General features: G+C 36.1%; 2 protein-coding genes, 1 long non-coding RNA gene and 1 pseudogene across 8 annotated transcripts; 3 read left to right on the forward strand and 1 right to left on the reverse strand.

Annotated features, from left to right (window-relative positions):
• sirt3 (sirtuin 3) lies at window positions 1-6,233 on the reverse strand. 5 transcript variants are annotated; one of them, XM_027153054.2, is made up of 8 exons: window positions 6,036-6,233; window positions 4,839-4,941; window positions 4,087-4,248; window positions 3,753-3,985; window positions 3,146-3,246; window positions 2,876-3,037; window positions 1,329-1,533; window positions 1-281 (listed from the first exon to the last, which is right to left on the reverse strand). In XM_027153054.2, exons 1-8 carry the CDS (start codon window positions 6,109-6,111, stop codon window positions 244-246), a joined length of 1,080 nt encoding a protein of 359 aa, XP_027008855.2. In that variant the 5' UTR covers window positions 6,112-6,233; the 3' UTR covers window positions 1-243. The 5 variants fall into 5 exon arrangements, with proteins under 5 accessions (XP_027008855.2, XP_027008856.2, XP_047666588.1 ...); XM_027153055.2 differs by having other exon boundaries at window positions 1,321-1,533; XM_047810632.1 differs by lacking the exon at window positions 4,839-4,941 and having other exon boundaries at window positions 6,036-6,171.
• LOC125140785 lies at window positions 5,714-6,075 on the forward strand. The gene is made up of 3 exons (XR_007140051.1): window positions 5,714-5,750; window positions 5,785-5,910; window positions 6,003-6,075. It is a non-coding gene; the product is annotated as an uncharacterized LOC125140785 (long non-coding RNA).
• A 616-nt stretch (window positions 6,234-6,849) lies between the features above and the next one.
• LOC113646693 lies at window positions 6,850-16,236 on the forward strand (annotated as a pseudogene).
• Window positions 16,237-17,478: 1,242 nt separating this feature from the next.
• jph3a (junctophilin 3a) lies at window positions 17,479-25,560 on the forward strand. 2 transcript variants are annotated; one of them, XM_047810355.1, is made up of 6 exons: window positions 17,479-17,963; window positions 18,051-18,790; window positions 21,246-22,008; window positions 22,182-22,306; window positions 22,405-23,732; window positions 23,985-25,560. In XM_047810355.1, the coding sequence occupies exons 2-6, from the start codon at window positions 18,409-18,411 to the stop codon at window positions 24,063-24,065; spliced, it is 2,679 nt and encodes an 892-aa protein (XP_047666311.1). In that variant the 5' UTR covers window positions 17,479-17,963; window positions 18,051-18,408; the 3' UTR covers window positions 24,066-25,560. The 2 variants fall into 2 exon arrangements, with proteins under 2 accessions (XP_047666311.1, XP_027008867.1); XM_027153066.2 differs by having other exon boundaries at window positions 17,479-18,790.

A 25,560-nucleotide genomic window follows, 5' to 3' on the forward strand; every position in this document is an offset into this window, starting at 1 on the left:
CAACTTTCAGAGATTTTAATATTAATATATAGGAATAAAAACATTTCCTGAAAACAATGTCACATTTAAAACAGCTCATCGTTCACACCATTATCAGTTCCATATGAACTCCGAGGCTGTAAAACATTACAGTGTTCATTAAACTTCGATTCTGTAGAGGCTGTTATTGTGCCGTGGACGTCGCGCTGAGACACATCACAGCCACGAAATGACTGAGAGGATGCGACAAATGAAGCTAGTCTCTCACGTCCGCGTAGTCATTCCTCTCTCGTCTTTGAAGCCTGTAGAAGTAATGGAAAGCTCTGTAGGCTCTGTGATGTCTGATAGGCCTCTCTCATTTCCTGCCTTTTTCACACCAGAGAAGCTTCACATCCACTACGTTCTTTACAAGCATCCATCCTGAGTGCTGTGTAGCTGAGCCTTATTATTATTTTATTTTTATTTTGTTTGTTTAATAAGAGTTTTCTTAAGATGCGTTGTGCTGTTAAAGCTATAAAATTGGGTTTAGTGTACAGAGATAATTTCATTTAATTAACTATTTAAAGTAAATCCCTGGCTTATTATTATTTAACTAATCATAGCTAAAATAAATTAAGTGAATGATGAACACATGAATACTATTCACTATTATTGTTCCTTTTTTAATTGTATTTATCTCTTTACTTTCTACAAGTATAGATAGATAGATAGATAGATAGATAGATAGATAGATAGATAGATAGATAGATAGATAGATAGATAGATAGATAGATAGATAGATTTGAATTTAATTTAATGTATTATAAAGATAGAAACAATAATTGTAAATATAATGCAACACCAGTGTTGTTGTTGTTGGTGTGATTTAATGATTTATTTAATAGTTTATTAAAAAATTTAAATATTGCAAGTGCCATGAAATTAAAATAATGACTCTGATGGGGAAAATTCTGCTTTTCTTTTTCATTCATTTCAGATTTAATTACAAAATTGTTCATTAGGAATTATATTTAATTATATTAGCAACTACTTGAGTAAAATTTTACTCAATTTATAGAATTTTTGACATATTTACATAAAATTTAGAGGGTGTAAGTATTTGTTCCATTCCATTTGTGCTGCACATTTGAACACCTACAGGCTCCATAGGTTTGTGCCGAATTAATTTTCATTTACTTTATTTATTTTGTTGGATTAAACGTTTCATCTGAACATGTGATTCAATGAAAGGGATATATTGTTCTATTACACAATTGGCGTGGGAACAAAGAAATCCTGAATACTATAAATTTAAGATATTGAACATTTCTTATTTTTTTGTTAAAATTGTTTATCACTGACCTTCTGACCTTCATCAGCCATAAGAGTTTCCAGCTCAGGCATCCAGCCCAAAGCGTCTGCCAGGTTCCTGACGCCACTCACTACATCACCCAGCTCAACCACGTCACTGGGCCGTGAAGAGCCCCAGGCAAAGGGTCCCACCAGATCACGGTTTATAAGGAGGCGAGACACAGAACCTCGCACAGCTCCGGATAAGCTGGCAAACGGTTCGACCTGCAGAGAAGCGGCGGTTAGAAAGAACTAAACTGTGCCATCTGCCAGCCGAACTGAGTAACTACACGGCTTGGCCCTTGGGGCAAAAAGGCATACAATCAGCAAAAAATCATACAACTGAAGCATAAACAGTATGTTTGCTCCTTAAACCAAGTTTGACTGTTTTTATCTGTTTTTACAGTTAGTGGAATTGTGGATTTATCCAGATTCTACGGGGTATCTGTATTTTAAATGAATAGTATATTTAATTTATATATATATATATTTTTTTTTTTTTATTTAATTTTTTTTAATGCACATACAATCTTCTCAGAAAACAACAAAAAATGCTCAATTTTAAATATTGTGCTACTACATGATGAGAGGAAACGAATAAAATGTGTTATTTTATATTAAATATACTATACAAATAAACTATTTGTTTAAAATACAGATACACAGTAGAATCTGGATAAATCCAGATATGTATATATATTTGGTTCAGACAAAATGTTTTTAAATTTCTTTCATTTCTAGTTAATTCCTTTCTACGTCATACTACTTACAAGTAGCACTTGGTGATAAGTTCATTTTTATATGACCTTACATATTGTTAAATTATATTATGCAGGATATTACACTGTAGTATATTTAAACAAAATTTAGATATATAAAAAGTGTTAAAAAAAATTAGACGTATATAAACAGGAAAACAAACAAATAAATACAAACAAATAGAATAAAGAGAATGTCAGAATTTAGTTAAGAAAAATGTCAAATAAATTATATTACTGTTTTAGTATAAAAAAAAACAATACATAATACTAATAATACTAATATTACAATGAGTGCAAATAATAGTATATATGCAAAATAAATTATATATTAATTAACTGATATGAAAAAACCTACAATTATACCATCAGAGTAAGATTAACAAATAGCTAGAATTACAAAATATAACAAAAACAGAATCCAGTATTATTAAATGAAGCATCGATAAATAAAAAAACATTTCAAATAAAACATAATAAAACAAAGCAAATCAAAATATAAGATTAATGCCATGCAAAACAAATCAAAATCTTCTAATAAATGAAATCTCATATAAAATAAAATTAAACCAAAAAATCAACATAGGAAAAAAGGAAAAGAATATATATTTTATAAAAGAAAATAGAAAGATCACTGGAGTACCAAAATATATAGACGGTGGATTTTTTAGACGGTGGATTTTAGTTTTTTTTTTCCCCAAAGTGAGATTGCAACCTCACAACACTGACACTAGAAGCTCAAGAAACAGTTTCCCTGTAAACTCAGAAGGAAGGAGTGGTGATAACATGATGACATAGTCTTCGCTCACCTCTAAAGATGTTCCCATTACAATCAGTAAGTCTGCTATGGGGAAGTCGGTGAGGTAGAGGAAAAAGTTCTGCGGCAGTTCTTCACCAAAAAACACGATGTCAGGCTTAATGACTCCTCTACACTGGGGGCAGTGAGGAACTGTTCCTTCCATTATATCACTCTAGGAAAGACAACAATATTTCACACAACCTTCAAACGTCAAATTATCTGTTTTTCTCTTTATAACATGATGAATTTACAAGGTAATACGATGTAATACGACACTCACGCGTAGCTCTTCACCTTGGTATTGTCGTAGGCAAACCGTGCACGTGGCTGTCGCAAAGGTCCCATGTGCTTCCACTAACTTCGTAGCTGGGATTCCTGCCACTATAGATGATAGATAGATAGATAGATAGATAGATAGATAGATAGATAGATAGATAGATAGATAGATAGATAGATAGATAGATAGATAGATAGATAGACAGACAGACAGACAGACAGATAGATAGATAGATAGACAGACAGACAGACAGACAGACAGACAGACAGATAGATAGATAGATAGATAGATAGATAGATAGATAGACAGACAGACAGACAGATAGCTCTATCTGTCTGTCTGTCTGTCTGTCTATCTATTACAGATAGCTCTATCTGTCTGTCTGTCTATCTATCTATCTATCTATCTATCTATCTATCTATCTATCTATCTATCTATCTATCTATCTATCTATCTATCTATCTATCTGTCTATCTATCTGTCTATCTAGCCCTGTTTTTACATCAATCCGTGCAGGTGTTTATCACTGTATGGGTCTATATTGTCTCAATTTAATAAAGAGTGTTAATAATTCTGGAGCTGACTGTATATTAAAAGTCTACAAACTCACTTCTCTCTAGTCCATCAATGTTTTGAGTGTACATCCTGAGCAGCTGGCCTTTGTCATGAAGCAGCCGGATGAAGTAATGAGTCAGATTGGGACGATAATTCCCTGGATACAACTCTTTAGCCAAGGCAAAGAAAGGTTGAGGGTTGTGATGGAAATAGTTAATCTCAAATATGGCCTCTGCATAGGGAAGGTTATACTTTTGAAGGTTGTCATAAAGGCCACTTCCTGGTGACCTGTCAGAAGAGATGGATAAAGGAAATTAGAAAAATAAGAATGCAGTTGTAATTGGACTTGATGTAATCATGTTATAGTCAGTGCTTCTTCAGATAGTTACCTGAAATCTGGAATTCCACTTGGAGTACTAATCCCTGCTCCAGCCATCACCACAATCCGTTTGAACTCCCGTTCTCTGATTCCTTTCGCAATGTCCTCTAAAGCCATAATCTGTTTGGAACCGTCATGGCCTCCTCCAAAAAAACGTCTCAGGAAGCTTTTACTACACCAAAACAATAACAAAGATTATAAACTATTAAAGATTCCAAACTGAATCTGTTATAGCACAGATCTCCATGAAGACACGGTGTGTTAATGTTGGAGTGGAAGAACTTGAGTGTCCTACACGGAACCCTGACTCTGACTCAACCCCACTGAACTGAACACCTTTGGGATGAACTGGAATCACTGAGTGAACACCAGACCTCCTCACACTTTTACAACATCAGTGTCTGATCTCACTAATGCTCTTGTAGATGCATGAAAACAAATCCACACAGACTCGCTCCAACTTCTAGTGAAAAACCTTCTCGGAAGAGAAGAGTGGAGCTGATTGTAATAACAACTCTAGAATGAGATGTTCATCAAGCACATATGAGTGTGAGGGTCCTAATAATGTAAAGCTTAGTGATTAAGGCGTTAGACTACAGATCGGATGGTCATGAGTTCAAATCCCAGGTCCACCAAGCTGCCACTGCTGGGCCCCTAAGCGAGACCCTTAACCCATAATTGCTCAGTTGTATAAATGGAAATAAATTGTAAGTCACTCTGGATAAGGGTGTCTGCTAATGACAGAAATGTACATGTATTTACCAACATCCCAAACCTGGGTGTACATGTCCTTCCTGGTCCAGCTTTTGAACACTGAGAAATTTGTCTGAAACCTTCCTGTGGTCATGATGAATCCATGATAGACCTAAAAGTTGAGCAGCCAGTAAACACAGAACATTTCCCAACAGGAGCACAACAAAAATTAAGGTTTACCTTACAAATGAATTATGAAAATATTAAATAATTAAATGTTTTATTATAATTTGTGGCATGTTTGAGAAGACTAGGTCTAGGTGTTGAAGATGTTATAAACATTGTCTAGGTGTTGAAGATGTTATAAACACAGTCTAGGTGTTGAAGATGTTACAAACACAGTCTAGGTGTTGAAGATGTTATAAACACCGTCTAGGTGTTGAAGATGTTATAAACACAGTATAGGTGTTGAAGATGTTTATAAACACAGTCTAGGTGTTGAAGATGTTATAAACACAGTCTAGGTGTTGAAGATGTTATAAAAACACAGTCTAGGTGTTGAAGATGCTATAAACACAGTCTAGGTGTTGAAGATGTTATACATTAAAGATGTTATAAACAGTCTAGGTGTTGAAGATGTTATAAACACAGTCTAGGTGTTGAAGATGTTATAAAAACACAGTCTAGGTGTTGAAGATGCTATAAACACAGTCTAGGTGTTGAAGATGTTATACATTGAAGATGTTATAAACAGTCTAGGTGTTGAAGATGTTATACATTGAAGATGTTATAAACAGTCTAGGTGTTGAAGATGTTATAAACACAGTCTAGGTGTTGAATGAGTTATAAACACAGTCTAGGTGCAGAAGTTGTTATAAACACAGTCTAGGTGCAGAAGATGTTACAGTATAAACACAGTCTAGGTGCAGAAGTTGTTATAAACACAGTCTAATTGCAGAATATGTTATAAACACAGTCTAGGTGCAGAAGATGTTACAGTATAAACACAGTCTAGGTGCAGAAGATGTTACAGTATAAACACAGTCTAGGTGCAGAAGTTGTTATAAACACAGTCTAATTGCAGAATATGTTATAAACACAGTCTAGGTGCAGAAGATGTTACAGTATAAACACAGTCTAGGTGCAGAAGTTGTTATAAACACAGTCTAATTGCAGAATATGTTATAAACACAGTCTAGGTGCAGAAGATGTTACAGTATAAACACAGTCTAGGTGCAGAAGATGTTCATTTATTTATAACTTTACCTTTGCCTGTAAATATTCCTCCATTATTTTTCATATTTAGAGTACACCGTCTCGGTAAAATCAGCAATGAGGTCATGATGTTGGGAGTAACAAAATAATAATCCAGATTATTACAATTTATACATTTCACACAGTATTTAATATATTACAAAAATATCACTCAGGTCCAACAGAACTGTTGTGGTTATTCCAATGACGCCTAATGACGCTTTACCGTAATACCTGTAATAAATACACAGCTATTGATAAGAATAGGTCTAAAACATCGACAACAAACAACATTACATTTCTTTCGGTGTTTCAAAATCATGTTATATTTCGACAATTTTACAACAATAAGTTATATTATTATGTAGTAAAAAATACTATAAATTCATTTTTTATGCGCACGTATTACACTGTTATAGGTAGCTGTAAAGAGTCCGGCATTACATTTATACCCATGATCTTTATTAAATAAAACAATATATATCGTATATATTATTTTTATATAAATATTTAATTTCTATTTTTTTACAATATATTACTTTTTTTACAAAAATATTTCCTACGTCGCTGCTCCTTAGCATTAAATGACTTTTATTATGCAACTAAACTCATGTGACTGGCTGTGTTTTATTCCAGGTGCTACAGCACTAAAGAGAACTAGATATTTCAGCTAGTGTCCTTACTACGTGGTGCTGTTTGTAACAGAGCCCTTTTTTGCAATTGGTTAACAGAATCTTTTTTCTTGTGCTATGTTTGGCTAATAGGTATCCCCTTACGAGCGATTGGATTGTGCCAGTGATTGACAAACAACTAACCAATCCCAGAGCCGGAGGCGGGACTTGTCTTAACACTAGTGGGGAAACAACGCCGGTGACAGCTAGGGATACAGTGTTAAGAGAATCATCAAGTGCATCGAATTCCAACACTAGTTTAAATTAAGTACCGGTTAAAAAATGAAAGATGTTCAGGGTTATTTGGTTCTTCAGCAAAGCATGAGCGCCAGCCCTGAAATGGCGGCACAGTGGCACGCGCTTGAAGATTTGTACAACAGAAAGTAAGGCTGCTGTTAGCATTTAGCATTAGCCAAATATTGTCATTGTCTCCCCCCCCCCCCCTTCAACATTTCACACGGAAATAAAACTGCTTGTTCTTTACACATGATTAAAGTGTTTTACATCATATCGAACAATATTATTATTGCAGCCTGTAAAATGGATTTAATAAGAAATATCAAGTTACCATGGCAATAAAATTAATAAAAACAATCCTATTGATGCTTATGTTATCAATATCTTCATGGCATGTGTTTTATTTTAAATAAATTATTAGATTGTGGCATCAGTTAACTTTGAAGTTGACCGAGTTTGTGAAAGACCCTTATTTTCAATCTGGATACACTCTCATCCAGGTGAGGATGTTTCCATGGTGACCAGCTTTGTTTTTTTTGTTTGCTTGCTTGCTTGCTTGTTTAATGTCTTAGCGATTCAGATCAGACTATTTTTCCTCTGCAGCTTTATGAAAACTTTATCTGCGATTTTGAGCACAGGTAGGATGAACACGTAGATAATTCCTAAAAAGAGTGTAATCCTTTTGTCCCTGATAGACTCTCTCTGGAACATACATTTTTATTTGATTCAGGCTTAATCAAAATACAAGGTGACCCAAAAATATATTAGATATATAAGAGAAATAAACCAATTTGACTAAAATGATGTGCTTGCTATGTTTCTTGTTCAAGTTCAACACCGAACACCACAAAACCTTCCTGATCCACCACCAGAATGATTTCAATACACGAGGCTCATAAAAAAATGTAAGGACATTTGACAAAAAAATAAAAAAATAAATAAATAATAATAATTTCAGTTTTTTAGTTATAAAAGATCATTTTATGATATAATTATATCTTGAAAACTTTTGTTACATTTTTAAATAATTTGAATACTGTTACTTAGTTGATTTCCTTGATTATTTCTCATTACACTGGTTTATATTTACAGAATAAACCCTCTCTCTCTGGTTGAAATTGTTCTCTATGTTATCAGTCAAATCACAGGTGAGCATAAAGCACACACAACACCACCTCTGTTTTATTGTGCATGATACAAGTTACGCATAAGTATATAAATTATATTTATATATATTTATAGATATATAAACTACAAGAAGGTATAGAATAAAAAATCCCAGAAGCATGAATTGCTTTGGATAGATAGATAGATTCAACGTTATTGTCTTTGCATAGTACAGGCACATAGCAATAAAGTGCCATTTATTAAAAAATATGCAACAATAAATAATGTTATGGTGACTCGATGTGCATATAGTATAATATAATGGTATAAAAATATAGTGTGTACAAAATAGAACAAGAATATCTTGCAAAAGAAAATATATATGTCCTGTTTTTAATTATTGTTTACATAATAAATGCAAATATCTATATATTTTTAGGTTCTATGGTAGATTTGCACACATTGTGACACAATCATCGTCCGTTCTATTGGGCTTCAGACTACAATGCCATGTATGCTTTTGTATAATAATAATAATAATAATAATAATAATAATAATAATAATAATAATAATAATTATGATATTAATTAAAAAAATTAATCATTGGAAGAAATGTGGCCGATACACACTCAGAGAAAATGTTTTATTATTATTATTATTATTATTATTATTATTATTATTATTATTGTTAATAATAATAAGTTTGGATCATCAACCTAAATTAAGTTCATCAATGTTTGTAACAGTAATACAAATGCTAATATTCCCTTATATTTACACTTCATCCTCGACAGACCCGAACGATGCGATTACCTTTCTTGAAAAGACAAAAGAAAAGGTAAGAATCTTTATAAGAGAAGGTAAGAAATTTATAAAGGTTTTGTAGACCAACAGAAATTTTCATTCGTTACTACTGTATGCTCTAATTTGTTGACAGGTTAAGTGCAGCGACGAAGCAGTGATCTTATGCAAAACGGCTATTGGGTGTCTAAAACTAGAGGTCAATGAGCTTGCTGTGACAAAGGTACATTATAACCAGAAGAGATGGAGGAAGGAATGTGAAAGCTATTCATTAGATATTAATAGGATACTGATGGATACCTATTTGTGAATATTTAAATAGGTTTTTGGCGGACACCCTACATTTTATCTCATTTATACAACTGCAACTGAGGCTTGCTCAGGGGCCAAGTTTGATTAGACACTGTTTAGCATCTAGGGGCGGAGCTTTGGATACATGACATAGTTTGTAAACTATGAATGGGGGTGGGGATAAAGGAGTCAAGAAGTTTACTTTTTTTTATTCAGCTAACTCTTAGAGAGCTTATCTTGAAAAAAGTGGAATATTCTATCCTGATACATATTTAAGTGTAGCACCATGGTGTTGGACCTGAGTGTGGGCGGGGCTTATTTAATTTTACAAAATACGCTCAGTCCAGGGTTAGTCCGAGATGAACAATCATCCAAACAACCAATGTATTGTCTTAATATGTAGCTTGCAAAGCATCAGTATGTATAATAATTTTTTCTGTAGGTTTATATTATTTTCCTGAATGTAGCTCACAGAAACCAGAACTAGCTTAACTGGAATAGCTTCATTTGTTCAACAGTATTTAAGATTATATTATATCACTATACCATCTGTAATAACAGTATGTCTTCATCACTAATTAGAAAAACATCTGGCTTAAATAATCAGACGTTACTGAAAGCAGCAGTTAACCAGATCAGATGTTTAATCCTAAACAGTTATGAAACTGAGCTCAGCAGGTGGGTGTCACACGCTGGCACAGAGGGTAGCACTTCTGCCTCAACGCTCCAGGGTTTGATCCTGATCCCAGGATACTGCATGATGTTCTCCCCATGCCTCTGTGGGTGATAGACGATACACAGCGGATATCATAGTACATATTTTTTTTTGCAAACAAACCGCCAATGAAACTGCAGTATAAAAAAAATTATATCAATCATACTGTATTTTAAGGTCTAAAGAAATAAATTAACTCAGAAAGGGGGTAAAAGTTGTTTAAAAAATATATAAATAAAATAAATGACAAAAAAAATTAAATATATTTATGTGCTTGTGATATCTAAGAATTGTGTCAATTTTTTTTATCAATTATATAAATATATATTGCACTGTACAAATGATCAGCATTGTCAAACCTTTTTTTATTTCTATAATTTTTTTAATGATTCAATTTAAAAAGAAATTGCAAACAGAATGGAAGAAGCTGACTTTGATTTTTAAAATGTTTATACTGAATTTTTACATTTGTTATTTAACAATTAAAAGGATTTTGCACATTTAAACATTTTAATCATCGAGTAGGATTAAAATGTTTAAATGTGCAAAATCCTTTTACATTTGTTATTTAATCATCGAGTAGGATTTTTTTTTTTTAAGTTTGTTCAGAGATCTATTTTTCATATTGTGGATCGACATTTCTTTAAGGTATCATGATAGGATTTTTTTTGTAATTTTGTCCACTTCTTAAAGGTGGGGTCTCTGTTGTTTGAGAAATGCTTCAGAAAACTGTGTTGGGCCACCAAACAAAATAAAAACAAAACTAACGTGTAGCTTTCCAGCGCTGGAGAGAACTGAAGGAGCGGGAAGTTGGCCACATATTCACAGATTCAAGTTTCCCGAGTCAATAACTCCTGAGCTAAACGCTGTTACTACACAAATAACACCTTTTCTGTTGTAGTAATGTAGAGAGGCAGCTACAACCGTGTTTTGTGTAGTAACAGCATTTAGCTCAGGAGTTATTGACTCGGGAAACTCCAATCTGTGAATATGCGGCCAACTTTACTTAAGACGCCGAGGCGCTTTTTTCCTTCTCGATAGGTGAGTAACGTTGGTTTTGCTTTGTTACACAGAACTAATATATGCCATCTTTTGCATGATTATGTATGCATGATATTGTTCTTCCCTTCAGTTATGAAAAAGACACATTTCTTTCCATTAGTTGCCTGGGTTACGTATGTATGTATGGGCGGAGCTATCGATACAGGGGTGGGACCCATTTGAGTTAGGGGCGTGTTTGTTTTGGTGATTTCAAATGTCAACATTGGCTTTCAAACAACGTAGACCCTACCTTTAAGCTTCTGGTGGATCTTTTTGTTTTTTGGCTATACAAAAAAAAAAATATTCCCAGTCAAGCCAAATCAGCACAAAAGGCATATATATGTGACACATTAAGTTTTTTTCCCCACATTTTCCCCACATCTAGACAGACACTTTATTGACCCTGGAGGAAATTCAAGCATCTGTTAGCAACATACAGAGAAATAAGTTTTCACTAACACAGTAAACCTATCCCACCTTCTCACACTAACATTTGCAAATAATAATAATTCAGGTACTTTAAAAAAAAAAAAAAAAAATATATATATATATATATATATAAATATATATATTTATATATATATATATATATATATATATATATATACCACATACAAATGTATAATGTCTAGTAGCAGCAAATAGACAAGTAAATACAGATAAAAAAAAATGTACTGTCACTACTCAGTTTGTGTGTTTCCAGCCTGTCGTACCTGAAACACACAAACCGAGGAGTGACTTTTACAATTTTTTTATTAGGCATGTCCATGTACTTCATAACCATTGATCAGTGAGATCATTTTTCCAAAGCATTATGTAGATTATCTGAGCTTCAGTAGAAATCCTGACAGGTAAATGTTACTTGAAAACGGAGTGTTTTACAGATAAGAGCCTGACTTATCATACATTGATTCAGCGTTTCATTGTTTACAGAAACAGAGGAAGTGGAGGAGATGCTGAATAATTTGCCTGGTGTAACATCAGTCCACGGGTGTTTTTTATGATTTATCCAGCAAATACTATCGATTTGTGGGAAACCACGTTCTGTACTACAAAGACACGCTGCAATATCTCGGCTGCATAGACGTTAAAGATTTATCTGGTAAGCCATGTAATTATTTTTGCATTGCGGACATTGATGCCATTTAACATTTTTTGGTATGTGTACTATCACCTGGCGATGCCTCAAGTCATTTCTCTTTTTCAGAGACAGAGAAACAGGAGAGAGTGTTTACACTGGGGCTTGCGGGACTACTCGGTGAGGGAGTGTATAATTTTGTAGAGCTCGTAAGTCCCTTGGGCTGTTTTCACCGTGCCTCTGTTCCATGGAAAACCTTCAGTCTCATGGTTTTTCACAGTGATCGGTGTATAACACTTTTTTCCTTTGTCAGCTGATGCATCCTGTGTTGGAGTCTTTAAGAAACACAGACAAGCAGTGGCTCAGAGAAACGCTGTATGCTTTCAACAGTGGCAACGTCATCAAGTTCCAGGCTTTAAAGTCAGCCTGCAGGTCAGCATGACAGAAAGAAAAAAAAGATAAAAATCATCGATTAGTTCATAAGAGCAGTGATGGACACGTATTTTGTTAAAGTAACACAGCTGGAACGTTTGCATTGCAGCCAGATCTTGCAGCTCATGAGGTCAAACTGAAGCAAAAGATTCAGCTACTCTGCATAATGGAGGTGATTTTATTGTTTGTTTGTTTTTTTAATTAAAATACATTTCTGTTTTAATTTCATGAGTTGCTTGTGTTTTTTTCTCCTGCTAGATGACTTTTGCACGGCCCACTAATAACAGACAGCTCTCATTCCAGGAAATCGCACAGAACGCCCAAATTCCAGTGAACGAGGTGATCAGCGTTAGCATGCAAATACACTTGTGGGACAAAAGGACGTTGAATTTACTCGATTCAAATACTTTCATCAGGTCTACAGGATTGAATTGTGTAGCATGAACATGATTCGTTTTCATACATCCAATGTAATTTGAGGGTGTATTTTTAAAACCCTGAATAAAGGCAAACACAGAGCTACGTTAATACTACAGGAATTGATCATTATTATGTAATTATGTAAACTATAAATAATATATTCTCCTAAATTCATCCTCGAATCTCACTTGATATTCTTATCTAAATGTAATCTACAGTATGTAAGTCAAACAGCACCTTTAGGATCCTTTAGGACATTTTACACTATAATGCAGAGGTTTGAGCTCAATATACAGTGTTCATATCAAATGAAATGGGAATGAAAGGCAGGATTGGATTTTTTTTTTTTAATTACATGCTAGATATTATATAAGATTGTCTCTTGCTGTAACCGTTGCCTTCTTTCATTTACAGTTAAAGTTGGACTGGCAGCTGCACGTCACGGTGTAATGTTAGCTAGGAGGTTATTATTTAATAGTAGACCCACTACTGCTGACATTTAACTCCATTAAGAATCTTGTACAACACTGCAGGCTCATTGGACTCACAATATATAATAGTCACATAAGAAAAACTCATTTTTATATTCTGTCAATCTTTATTTACTCTGATTATAACATGGTTAATTAATTAAAAAAAAACAAGTATTTTCTAGTAATTCATTCAAATTTAACACTTCAATTGAACATTGAGATATTTTAAGCATTGCTCCAATGGCATATATAAACTGTTGTGATTTTATTTTTAATAATTGGTTACATTTCCAGCATCTGGCAGATGCCCTTATCCACAGCAAATGTTTTATCTCACTTTATACAACATAGTAATTGAGGGTTAAGGGCCTTTCTTAGGGGCCCAGCAGCGGCAGCATGCTGGACCCAGGATTCGAGCTCACAACCTTCCGATCTGTAGTCCAACACCTTAAACTCTTAAGTCACCACATCCCACATTGGTTCATTAATAATTATATTATAAGGTGTTCCAGGTCCAGTAAGCTACCACTGCTGGGTCCCTGAGCAAGGCCCCTAAATCCCAATGCTTATATTGTATAAAATAAAATAAAATGTAGCTCACCCAATTAAACGTCTGTTGTGGTGATTTTGTAACTTAGTGGTTAAGGTGATGGACCACTGATCAGATGGTTGTGAGTTTGACTCCCAGATCCACCAAGCTGCCACTGCTGGGCCCCTGAGCAAATCCCTTAATTGTTAATTGTCCCTTAATTGTTCAGTTGTTTAAAATGTAAGTCACTCTGAATAAGGGAATCTGCAAAACGTAATGCATTGTTTGTATAGTTACAGCGTTTACAGGGCAGTCCATATAATAAGAATGTAATACTAGAGAAACACTTTGATATGGTGTATCTTTCTCTAAGAAAATGTTTATTTAACATGAACGGAAGGAGTCTCCAGTGTCGGTGCTTTGTAATCAAAGTGATAACAGGAACTGGAAAATGAAAATAGGATAGTAACAGTAGCTGTGCTTCATGTCAGGACACATCACACCATCTTGTTGTCGATTTTTTTTCCTTTAATTGCATTTACCGATTAATGGACTTGGATTATGGATGATGTGTGCAGGTGGAGCTGCTTGTGATGAAAGCACTCTCATTTGGATTGATAAAAGGCAGCATTGATGAAGTGGATCAGACAGTTCAGATGACATGGGTTCAGCCAAGAGTACTCGATTTACACCAGGTACTGCACCACTTAATTTATTTTCATCATTTGTCAGAATCATAAGATTTTCTATGTACACACAGTGACCAAAAGTATGTGGACACTTGACAACTATTTTCAAAAGCATAGGCACAGAGTTTGTCTTGCCTTTGTTGTTATAATAAACTCCACTCTTCTGAAAAGGCTTTCCACTAGATTTTGAGGATTTGTTTTTATTCGGTGGCTACAAGAGCATTAGTGAGACCAGACATTGATGTCAAGTAAGAAGGCAACGTATTTGAAGAACCACATATGAAAGTGACGGTCAGGTGTCCGTATATTCTTGACCATATTGTGTATTTGAGGGCTGATTTTGTTTCTCTCAGATTAAGGGCATGAACGAACGTCTGGACTCGTGGTGTAAAGACGTGAAGAACATGGTGGTGCTAGTGGAGCAGCAAGCACTGGACATCTTAACACGATGCATCGATCCAACACAAATCATTTTACTATTACTTTTTTCTCCGTTTACACTATATGTCATCATTGAGGACTTTTATTTCCACGCTTCATGTGAGCAAATATTTATTATTATGTTCTGTAATATTTGAGCTTCATGGGTTTTTCCCATAATGTATTTTACTAGATGTATTCAATTAATCGAATACCATGTGACCTAAATATGTGTATTTATCATTCCTGAAAATACACATTTAATCCAGAGAAATAAATATTTTATATTAATTTACGAAATTAATGTGGAAAAAATACAGGTCAAGAAAAAATTCCTTCCATACTCAGAAATACTCCTATGAATTAAAGCGCCGTATTAAATGTTATTGTCAGGAATTTCAGTTCTAATATCATTTAAAGTACAGTATTCATTTCCTCTTTGCCACAAACAAAAAATTGAAACCAGCATTTGGATACATAAGTAATATGTCTTATATGTGCCGTGTTTTTTAAACTTTGTCCAGGACAGGGTAATATTTCCATAAAAACAACTTGCTATCTGAGACTTAGAAACTGTTGCTTGTGACAATATATTGTGATAAAATTAAGAACAAGGTGTTAATATATTATTGACATCACACATCCCTACATTGCTTTAGTGAGTGAAATAATTTGTAGTTTGTTGCTGTGCAAGTCAAAATTATTATGCTGCTAATTCTAAATATCTCATATTATTACAGATTTTAAAAAACCTATAAAATATCCTGAGCAGAAATTACACTGCTGAAATACAAATAGGACCTCTGTTATGCACTAGGGGTATTTTTTAATTTTTTTATTTTACTGGCATGGTTTAGCTCTGTTTAAAAATGGTGCCACTGCATTTATATTCTAATGGATTTTTTTTTCCTGGATGATCTGCTGCCTGTTCACGCGGCTCACGGAATGCCGAAGATGAAGATTAAGGCTATTGGCTCAACACCTGATTAACACCCTTTTTAAAAATGTTCATTTAATTCATTTGTCACCTGCCTGTATGCATGCTTATGCATATTGTACTGCATTAGTGACTAAAGTCAAATTTATAACCTGAAAGTCTTGGTATGTTTTTTTTTTATTCCAGTTTACACTTTATATGGAACAAGCATAAAACTCAATATTCTACTTCATGTTTTTGTACATTATTATTTTAATGATTTCTGCATTTTGGTGGTGGTGATGATGATGATGATGATGATGATGATGATGATGATGATGATGATGATAGTAGTATGCCAGTGTAAAGTCAAATTAAATTACTGAACTGTTTTCTGCTTTTTGCATTGATGTTGATTTTTTTGTTTATTTGGTTTGTTTTTTACTTAAGCCAGAATTGTGTGACCAAAATAAAACAAAAGATCAACCTCTACATCATTTAAATATCAATGCAAAATAATTCGAGAACGTGAGCTTACCTTTCACAAAATCATTCTCATTCTTCTTATTTCAAATATTTTACATTTACTAAATAAACTGAAAAAAAAATCTAATTCAAATGCAACAATATTTCCTAGCTATCAGTAACAATTTTTAAAGGTTTTTTTTCCCCAACAGAATGGCAATTTCTTAGCATGCATTTCAACTGTGTGATGTCTTCATGTGTAAAAGCACAATATTTCCCTCAGTACAGGTGGTATTTCTTATATATTTGTTTTTGCACCTCATCCAAGACTTTGCCAACTAAAAACAAAATCTGCTATAATAATATTTTAGATTTGTTTGCTTTTTATTATGATCAACGATGTTATGTAACTTAATGAAATTGCAAATGTGTTCAATTGTCTGTGTAAATGACTACATACGACAGAATATTTTAGAGACCCAGTCTGTGTTTGTCTTACTCTGTATTAGTTGATTATATTAATCTTAGTGTGTTCTTGACTGATTTTTCTTCCGATAATGTTGTCAAGGTGAAACTAACCGTAGGTTTTGCTCGGTCAGTCAATGTGACCTTTGTTGTGTTTGACTTTGTGACCTCTGGGGTCGTTTGCGGTTAAAGGTTTGTTTGATTTTTAGGAATAATGCTAGGTTACAGTGCTAAAAGATCACTGTTGTGTTCGCACATTCATTGCTGTTGATATACAGTATATATATTCAATATATTATAAGCATCCTTATTTTACAATGTGGATGAACCAATGAATAGCTCCTTTATTATCCTAAATTTTCTTTAATGACTAAATTGACTCTAATCTTGTGCCAATTTAAATTTAAAACATTTTAAACCACTTAAAAGGATTCAAATGACTTGTTTCTTGATGCTGTTGAATTCATGAAGTGCAAAAATGAAATATTGAGTCTATGCCTCAAAAAAAAATCTATGAACTCAAAGAATTCATATAACAACATGAATGAATGAGTGTTTTTTTGTTGTGTGGTGTTACTTGATGGATAGGTGACTACTGAATTTTACAAGTCATAAGATGTACATCTTCTGGCTGTGTAGATGCTGCATGCATCTCAGCATCTTTCCCTTTAAGAACAAGGACAAGAGGAGCATCAGTGGGGGAGGGGTATCGTTCAGGGTGGAACAGTCCAGTAATGAGCACATTCTGAGCATCATATGGCTTAAGACAATATATAACATCCGTTCCTTTATATGTCTTTATAACCCCCTCCCGCACACAAAAAAGACAGGGGTGTTAGGGAGGGAGAAAGGACCACTTGGACGTTTTTATCTTCTTTTTTTAATCAGTCTTCCAGAGAAGGAGCTTCACCTCTACATCACAGCAGGAGCGCACAGAGAGAGAGAGAGAGAGAGAGAGAGAGAGAGAGAGAGAGAGAGAGAGAGAGAGAGAGAGAGAGAGAGAGAGAGAGAGAGAGAGGCAGGAGCAACGGGAGAAATGCTGTGCCAGATAGGTCTTTAAAGGTGCATGCCTAATGATATGCTGCGTTTTTGGATTTAAAGCATGATCTAGAACAGAGGCCTTCATCTCTGCCATAGGTTCAGGCTCCTAATATACTGTTGCCATCACCGGTGCGGCACATTAGTGGTGGTGAGTGGGGTGCGATGTAATGTCTGGTTGAGCTTCTGTGTGGATTTCTGTGAAGGAAAAAAACAGGCCTTGTTTGCCTCCACGCAGGGAAAGCAGAGCGCCGAAGCGAGCCTCTGGCCGGCGGGGCCGTGTGGAGAGAGACAGAGAAGTACACCATCTGCATGCCCATGGGAAGACGCGTGCGTAATAAAGGCATCCATTACATCCACAGGCCCGACACAGACAGCGAGGAGCTTTAACATCGGGATAAGAGCCTGATTAGTTGGTTTGCATCTCTTTTTCCCTTTTTCCATTTTGCCTTGAAAGATCTTTTTTGTCGCTCTGATGAGATTCGAGATACGGAGAGGGAAGCGGCTTTAGCGTTACTGTTCGTACATCACGGTCTTCCTCGCTCGTTTCGTGCTTTCTCTAACATTCTGAGGATTTGCCAAAACCTGTTTCATGCATGTCCACTGGAGGCAGGTTTGACTTTGATGATGGGGGGTCGTACTGTGGAGGGTGGGAGCAGGGCAAGGCTCACGGCCGAGGGGTCTGCACAGGGCCCCAGGGCCAGGGGGAATACGCAGGGGCCTGGAGCCATGGATTTGAGGTTCTTGGAGTGTACACCTGGCCCAGTGGGAACAGTTATAAAGGAACCTGGGCACAGGGGAAGAGGCATGGCATTGGCGTGGAGACCAAAGGCAAGTGGGAATACAAGGGGGAGTGGACGCAAGGATTCAAGGGCCGCTATGGGAGGCTGGAAAGCATCGGCAGTGGGGCTCGTTATGAAGGGACCTGGAGTAATGGCTTACAGGATGGTTATGGGTCTGAGACATACTCTGATGGAGGTGAGAAAAATAAACCTTACATGTATTTCTTGCTAATCCAAAGTTGCTTATAAAACTCATATTCACATGTGTATATGTTTCAAGGTGTGTCATTTTTCTATGACTGCACGCTGAGTAAGCGAGTGGGTAGGTGGGTGGGGGTGTTCATATACATAAGTGTGTGTGTAACATAGTAGGAAACTGCTCTTCCCAATTATATAACACTGCAGTCTGAATGGTTATGTGATTTCCTAATACAAAATGCACATTTCCCCCCAGCGTTTAATCATGTATTTAAAAGAGGATAACTGCACTTGGCTTACGTTTGAAGTGGTCTATCACCACTCTATGAATACATCCTATTTCTCCAGCACCATCCACACCACACACGCCTCTGTACAGTCAGTCACTATGGAAACCAGAAGGCAGCGGGTCATTGGGTCACCAGAGACTCCAGTCTTCCGAAAACTGATTGGACGAGCTGTCACTTTTCGTGATTCACTCCCTCGTGGGACACAATTTCCGTTCATACGCGAATGCGGAAAATATTAACTACATTTAGGATTACATTAAGGCAGGAACGGAATATAAACCTGTACTTGCTGCACATACATGACAGTTAATCCATACAATTACATGTCTTATGTTGCTCTTACTGTGTATTCACAACTACAACATGGATCGACAGAAAAAAGAATAATGCATTTTTTTGGGGGGAGTAAGAAGGTAGTTTAATGCATATTAGAGAGTGCATCACATTATTGTATTTCTCAATTATTTCATGGAATTCTAGAACTCATTATGAGTATCAGATTATGCAAAATGTAATTGCAACCTGATTTATTTTGAGTGTACTGTAAGAATACTTCCAGTAGCACCTTGGACAGCTTCTAGTTTCACGTAGTGAACAAAACAAGAATTTTCTTATTTTACGGCTGACTCATATATTGCTTTCTTATCCGTTAATTAAATAGAAAAATCAATATAGAGAAATCCACACTATAGATCGGTAAGGTTGATTTTGACTTGTTCAAGCATTAAAATTGTGAATTGGAAACGATCTACATGAATTAATTTTTACATTAGTAATAATAATAAAAGTAAACCAAGCAGTTGTATTTGTTGTATGTTTATTTAAAGACAACTGGTAAGTAAATTAATTTGTTAAGATAATTAGCAAAAAAAACAATGAATTATTTACCACTTAAAATTATTCAGCAACTGCTAAAAACTACTTTGTAGTTTTACTCAAGGCATTTATTTATTTATTTCAATATGGAGAAATTTATATCACCTTCTTAATTAAGTGACTATGTAAATTGCCAATAAGAACTAGCTGCTTTAGTGAAACTACAGTTTTCACATTAAGAATAATAAAAAGTAAACCAAGCAAGCTAATTTATTGTTCAGTGAATTAATGTTAATTAACTTTAAGATGTTTGTAAATGCTAGAGAGATTTTACATAACTGCTATATCATTAAATATTATTACTAAATATATTGAAATGATATTAAATATATAATTTGATGATAATCTAATATGCAGAATTTAAAAATGTTATTCAGCTGCTACTATGAATTGCTTTGTGATTTCACTGACTGCATTTGATTTTTTTTTTTTTAATCAATATGGAGAATTCCCAATACTGGTTTCTGAAGTTCATGATTGTGTCTTGCTCCAGCTTCTCAACTGTAAATTGAAAATTATGTAAACAAATTTGATACTTTTAATGTTATTTTAAATATGACATTAATAATAATGAAAGTAAACCAACTTATAACACTGTAATATATTGTTATTAAAACAATAGGGAAATATTCATAATTAACTGCAGAATTTTAAAAACCAATTATGAGATTGGATGCTAAATTTATACCCATTCTAAAGCACATTATACAGCAAGTTTATTGACTGAATGCATTTTTGATTATTTAAAAGAAATCAATATGGAGAAATCCACACCATTGTGAAGAATAAACTGATTGAATAAATAAATGATCTATAGCTGCTTTAAAAAAATATTTATTTACTAAGAACAATAAGAATAATAGAAAAAATATATCAATCAATGATTACTGTATATAGTAGCTTATTATTACAAGGTAGTTGTGACAATGATTTATAATTTCAGAGAAAGTATAATATATACTGGTAATTTTAAAAGCACAATACACCATATAGCAAATATACATATATACATGTATATGTAGATGATATTTTTCTAGGCATGGTACTACTAATAATTATTTTGTAAATAAAGTGAAAGTTTAAATGAGAAATATATTACAGTGAAAGAAAATACTAGGAAATTTAAGAGAATAAGGAATTGGGTCTGCCTGCTCCTAGGATTAGAGAACAAGCTATATAGTACCTGGTAGTGATGAATAAAAACAGGATTTATTTTTATCTGTATAAAGACAAACAAGTTGTGAATGTATTGTTTTGTGGCTTACTGCATTATGTCTTCTTTGAAAGGTACCTACCAGGGACAGTGGTTGAGTGGCATGCGACATGGCTATGGGGTGCGTCAGAGTGTGCCTTATGGCATGGCCGCTGTCATCTTCTCCCCTCTGCGCACTTCCATAAACTCGCTTCGCTCTGAACACAGCGAGGGAGCTCCAACACCTGATGATGGCTCTGCTGTGAGCGGGGTGGCTGGGAGTCCGGTGGGGCGTGGAGGCTTTGTGCTTTGTGCCCAAAGCGATGCCGACCGGCAACGGAAGAGGAAAGGGCGTTTCCGGCAGTCCATCCTGAGTGGCCTGAAATTACGCCGTTCTGAGTCCAAGAGCTCCCTGGCCAGCCAGCTAAGCAAACAAAGCTCCTTCTGCAGTGAGGCAGGTATGAGTACAGTCAGCTCAGCTGCTTCCGACATCAACTCTAATGTCAGCCTCGGGGATGGTGAGACAGGAGCCAGTGTGGATGCAACAGTCACTGAGACATATGTGGGGGAATGGAGGAATGACATGCGAACAGGTTGGGGGATCAGTCATCGCTCTGACGGGCTGCGCTATGAGGGTGAGTGGTTTGGGAACAAACGGCATGGTTATGGCTGCACTACCTTTCCTGATGGAACAAAAGAGGAAGGCAAATACAAGCAGAATGTTCTGGTGAGTGGCAAGAGGAAGAATATAATACCACTGCGCACCAGCAAAATTCGGGAGAAAGTGGATCGTGCCATGGAAGCTGCTGAGAAGGCTGCAGAAATTGCTAAACAGAAGGCAGAGATTGCATTGTCAAGGTATGTGCTCACTGGGTTCTAAATATCATGTCATCTTTACCCCAACCAAGGTTATTTTAAGAATAAACATGTTGATTGTGATTTTTTATATGGTTTTAAGCAATGAGAGATTTTAAACTACTTGCAAAATGAAGTAGAATCTTGTGCTGAATATAACTTTTTCTTAATGCCAGAACGAGCCATGCTCGAGGAAAAGCTGAGGCAGCTGAGGGAGTTGCACAGAGGGCCCAGGAGGAGTGTCGTCTAGCCAGGATTATTGCCAAAGAACTATCCCCTTCCTTCCATCATTATGGAAATGGTCAGTAAATAGAGTTTTTTTAAATACTGTATATTCTTATTTAAGTCTATTCTTGTGCATCACATTCTTACTAACAAAATGTCATTGCCATCCACCAGGGCTGGAATGCCAGAGACCAAAGCGCCAAGACAGAAAAGAGAAAGAGGTAGAAGTGATCTCAACTGGGACAGACAGCCCAGAGCTCTGCACACCAGACACAACACCTCCTGCCCAGACCCCAGACCTGAGTCCTGTCCTGAGCAATCCGCCATCACCTCCACGTACCCCACCATCTCACCGTGCCAGGAGCACCTGCTTCATGCGTCAGAGTGCTGTGGACGAACAGGGAGGGGCTGAGATCCAGGTCCTGGTTGAAGGAAGAGGCATGGACAATGGAAGAGGGGGAGCACACAGTTGGACTGCAGACATGTATCCAAACCGACGAGGAAGCAAAGGAGACAGTAGCCGTTCTACCACACCATCCCTACTGGAGGAAGAGATTAGCCACATCAATGGACATGAGCAAAACTCCTCAACACATCACTCATGGGAGAATGGCTCCTCAAATCACAAGCCCATTGAGCACATCTCCTCAGATAAAGGATGGGATCACATGCCGTCCAATCAGAAGTCCTGGAAGCATGCATCCTCGAATCACAAGTCCAGGGAATACACAATTTCCAAACATAGAGAATGGGAGCATATTCCATCCAGTCACAACTCTATGGACCACAACTCTTCCAAGATCAAACCGCAAGTGCACACATACTCCAATCACAAGGCCTCGGGTCATAATTTGTCCAATCACAAAACCAATGAAAATTCTTCCTCCAATCACAAGCCAAAGGAGTACATCTCCACACATGCAAAACCACAAGACCGCGCATCCTCCCACTACAACCCTAGAGAGCATGTACCTTCCTATCGCAAATCACATGAGCATGTCCACTCCAATCACAAAGCAAGCCAATCCTTTACCAATCATACAGCTGGTGAATCCAGTCTGAATGACTACCAGCCACCAGAACATGGAGCCAAGAGCTCCAGTCTGGGATGGACTGTTGAGAATTCTTCCCAGTGGATCCCCTGCCACTCCCAGCTGCCTGAGAAAGACAAGGAAAAGCTGGATGACTACCGGGTGGAAATGAGGTTTCAGCCCCTTGACTCTGTTTCACAGCAGCACTTTGGCTCAGGCATGGAATGTCCAAGTCTCCAAGGACACAATTCGCAGACACTCCGTCAGCGGAATCACGAAGGTAAAGAGTGGAGTCTCGCAGCTAGGGAAGGATCCGTGGACTCTGTGCAGATGCTGGACAGCCTGAATGTTGGGGTGGATTTGGAGGAATGGCCGTTGCACAGGGATGTCACCCTTTCTCCCCCTTTATCATCCTCTCCAATCACTCTAGAAAACGACGGAGAGCATCTGAACCTGGTCAAAACAAACTCAGTAAGTATGGCTGAATTAAAAAAAATTATAATAATGTAAATTGAATAAAAATAATATTCTGTGTCTGAGCATGAAGTAGCATTAAGCGACTTGGATAGACGTGTAAGTGGAACTAGCTGTAGAACTAGAATTATTTTGAAACGTCATCGATAAGATCATTCTGCTGATGTCAAATGAGTCAGTCATGGTGATACGATAACACCATGTTTCAAGGAAATGCTCATCTGTATCACTTTCTTTCTCTTTTCACAGGGCTCCAGCTCTGTCCTGGTGGTCATGGTGATTTTACTCAACATTGGTGTAGCCATTTTATTCATTCATTTCTTTATTTAAACACAATGGCCTAGAGAATGTTAATAACAGCACTTACTATTATGAGAAAGTAAGATATGCATATGCTGCACACTTAGCATCACTTCGTTATGTAAGGAACCCAGAATTTTCATTAGTCAAAGCCCATGTACACTGAAAAACACCATGTAAATTGTAAGTTTAGTTTGTGGTTCCAATAATGATATATTTCCATTATTATCCATTAGGTATCTTTGCTTACTTTCTTCCTTCTCCATTATAAAGGCCCAGTAACAGTATTCATTAGGAATAAAAGTATTGCACATATTTAGGTTTTGAAGATACAATATTGCCTGATATAATTTGTCATGTCTTTCTGCTCGTTAACAGCGTTATTTGATTTTCTTTTAAGTGCACATCTGGCCTGATTTTTCTTTTCTGAACATTATGATTGTATAGCTTAGTGAGATGGTCTTGTGGTCTTATGTACAAAGATGTTCTAGCGCATGTGAGGTGGTCAAGTGCACATGGCACTGATATGTAAGAAGTCAGTCCAAGAATACACACCCCTCAAATATCCCAGGGTACTGCCCTATAGGACCGCTGCAACCACTCATCAGTTCATCCATACAAAATCTCTCGTCTCCATACTCTGTACGTCAGAGGTAAAGGCTATCTTAAAGGGCTTCATCATGATACGTTTTTTTCATCTGAATCCAAATTCACAAGTGTGTAGTGAATGGGGTAACCCCACAACGTTCTTCCTTCCTTCTCTAATACAAGCCCCTTTAGCACCGTCACTGAATGTCAGCACAATTCAGTCCATTGCTTCGTTTGTTTTACTTCACACCAAAATACTACATAGACTACTATGCCAAACATGCATTGTACTTCCTGTATGACCTGAACCACAACAGAGGTACATTGATGGTTGAGTATTCTGGCTCATGCTTTGTAAAGTTTGAGACTGTTACCTTTTGACCACTGCTTTCAATATATCTATATATTATATATTATTGACAAGTTAGGATCTTTTAACTGTTTGCAAGATATCATTGATAATGCTGAGTGCCTTTTTTTAATTGAAGAAAAAAAAAATCATCCCAGCAAGCAGGCTTTGTACAAAGTGATGACATATACAGAAGTCGCGTAAGGAGGCATGGAACCATCTGTCTCTCTCTTTCTCTCTCTACTCACCTTTGAACTGAATGGGTTGGCTTTAGAACACTGAGCCCCTGGAAATTTTTACAGCATGTTCGTTGGCCTGTATTCTTCTGCTGTTATTCTGTGTGATTTTCTGCCTGTCTCTCTGTCCAGCAAATTTAGGTGACAATAGGGACTGTCCAGCTTGTTTCTCAGTGGGACCTGATTGAAATCATCTCAATTAATGAATGATAAAACTGCAACTGTATATTTTATACTACTCATCCAGTGACATCATCATGTTGTGGAATCATTGCATGCCCGAGCATGCCCTTTCTTACGCAATGATTTATGAGATGTTTCCAAGTTATGTGGAAAAATTAATAAAATGTTT

The sequence above is a fragment of the Tachysurus fulvidraco genome, chromosome 2 (genome assembly GCF_022655615.1).
Source record: "Tachysurus fulvidraco isolate hzauxx_2018 chromosome 2, HZAU_PFXX_2.0, whole genome shotgun sequence".
In the NCBI taxonomy this organism is placed as follows: Eukaryota; Metazoa; Chordata; class Actinopteri; order Siluriformes; family Bagridae; genus Tachysurus; species Tachysurus fulvidraco.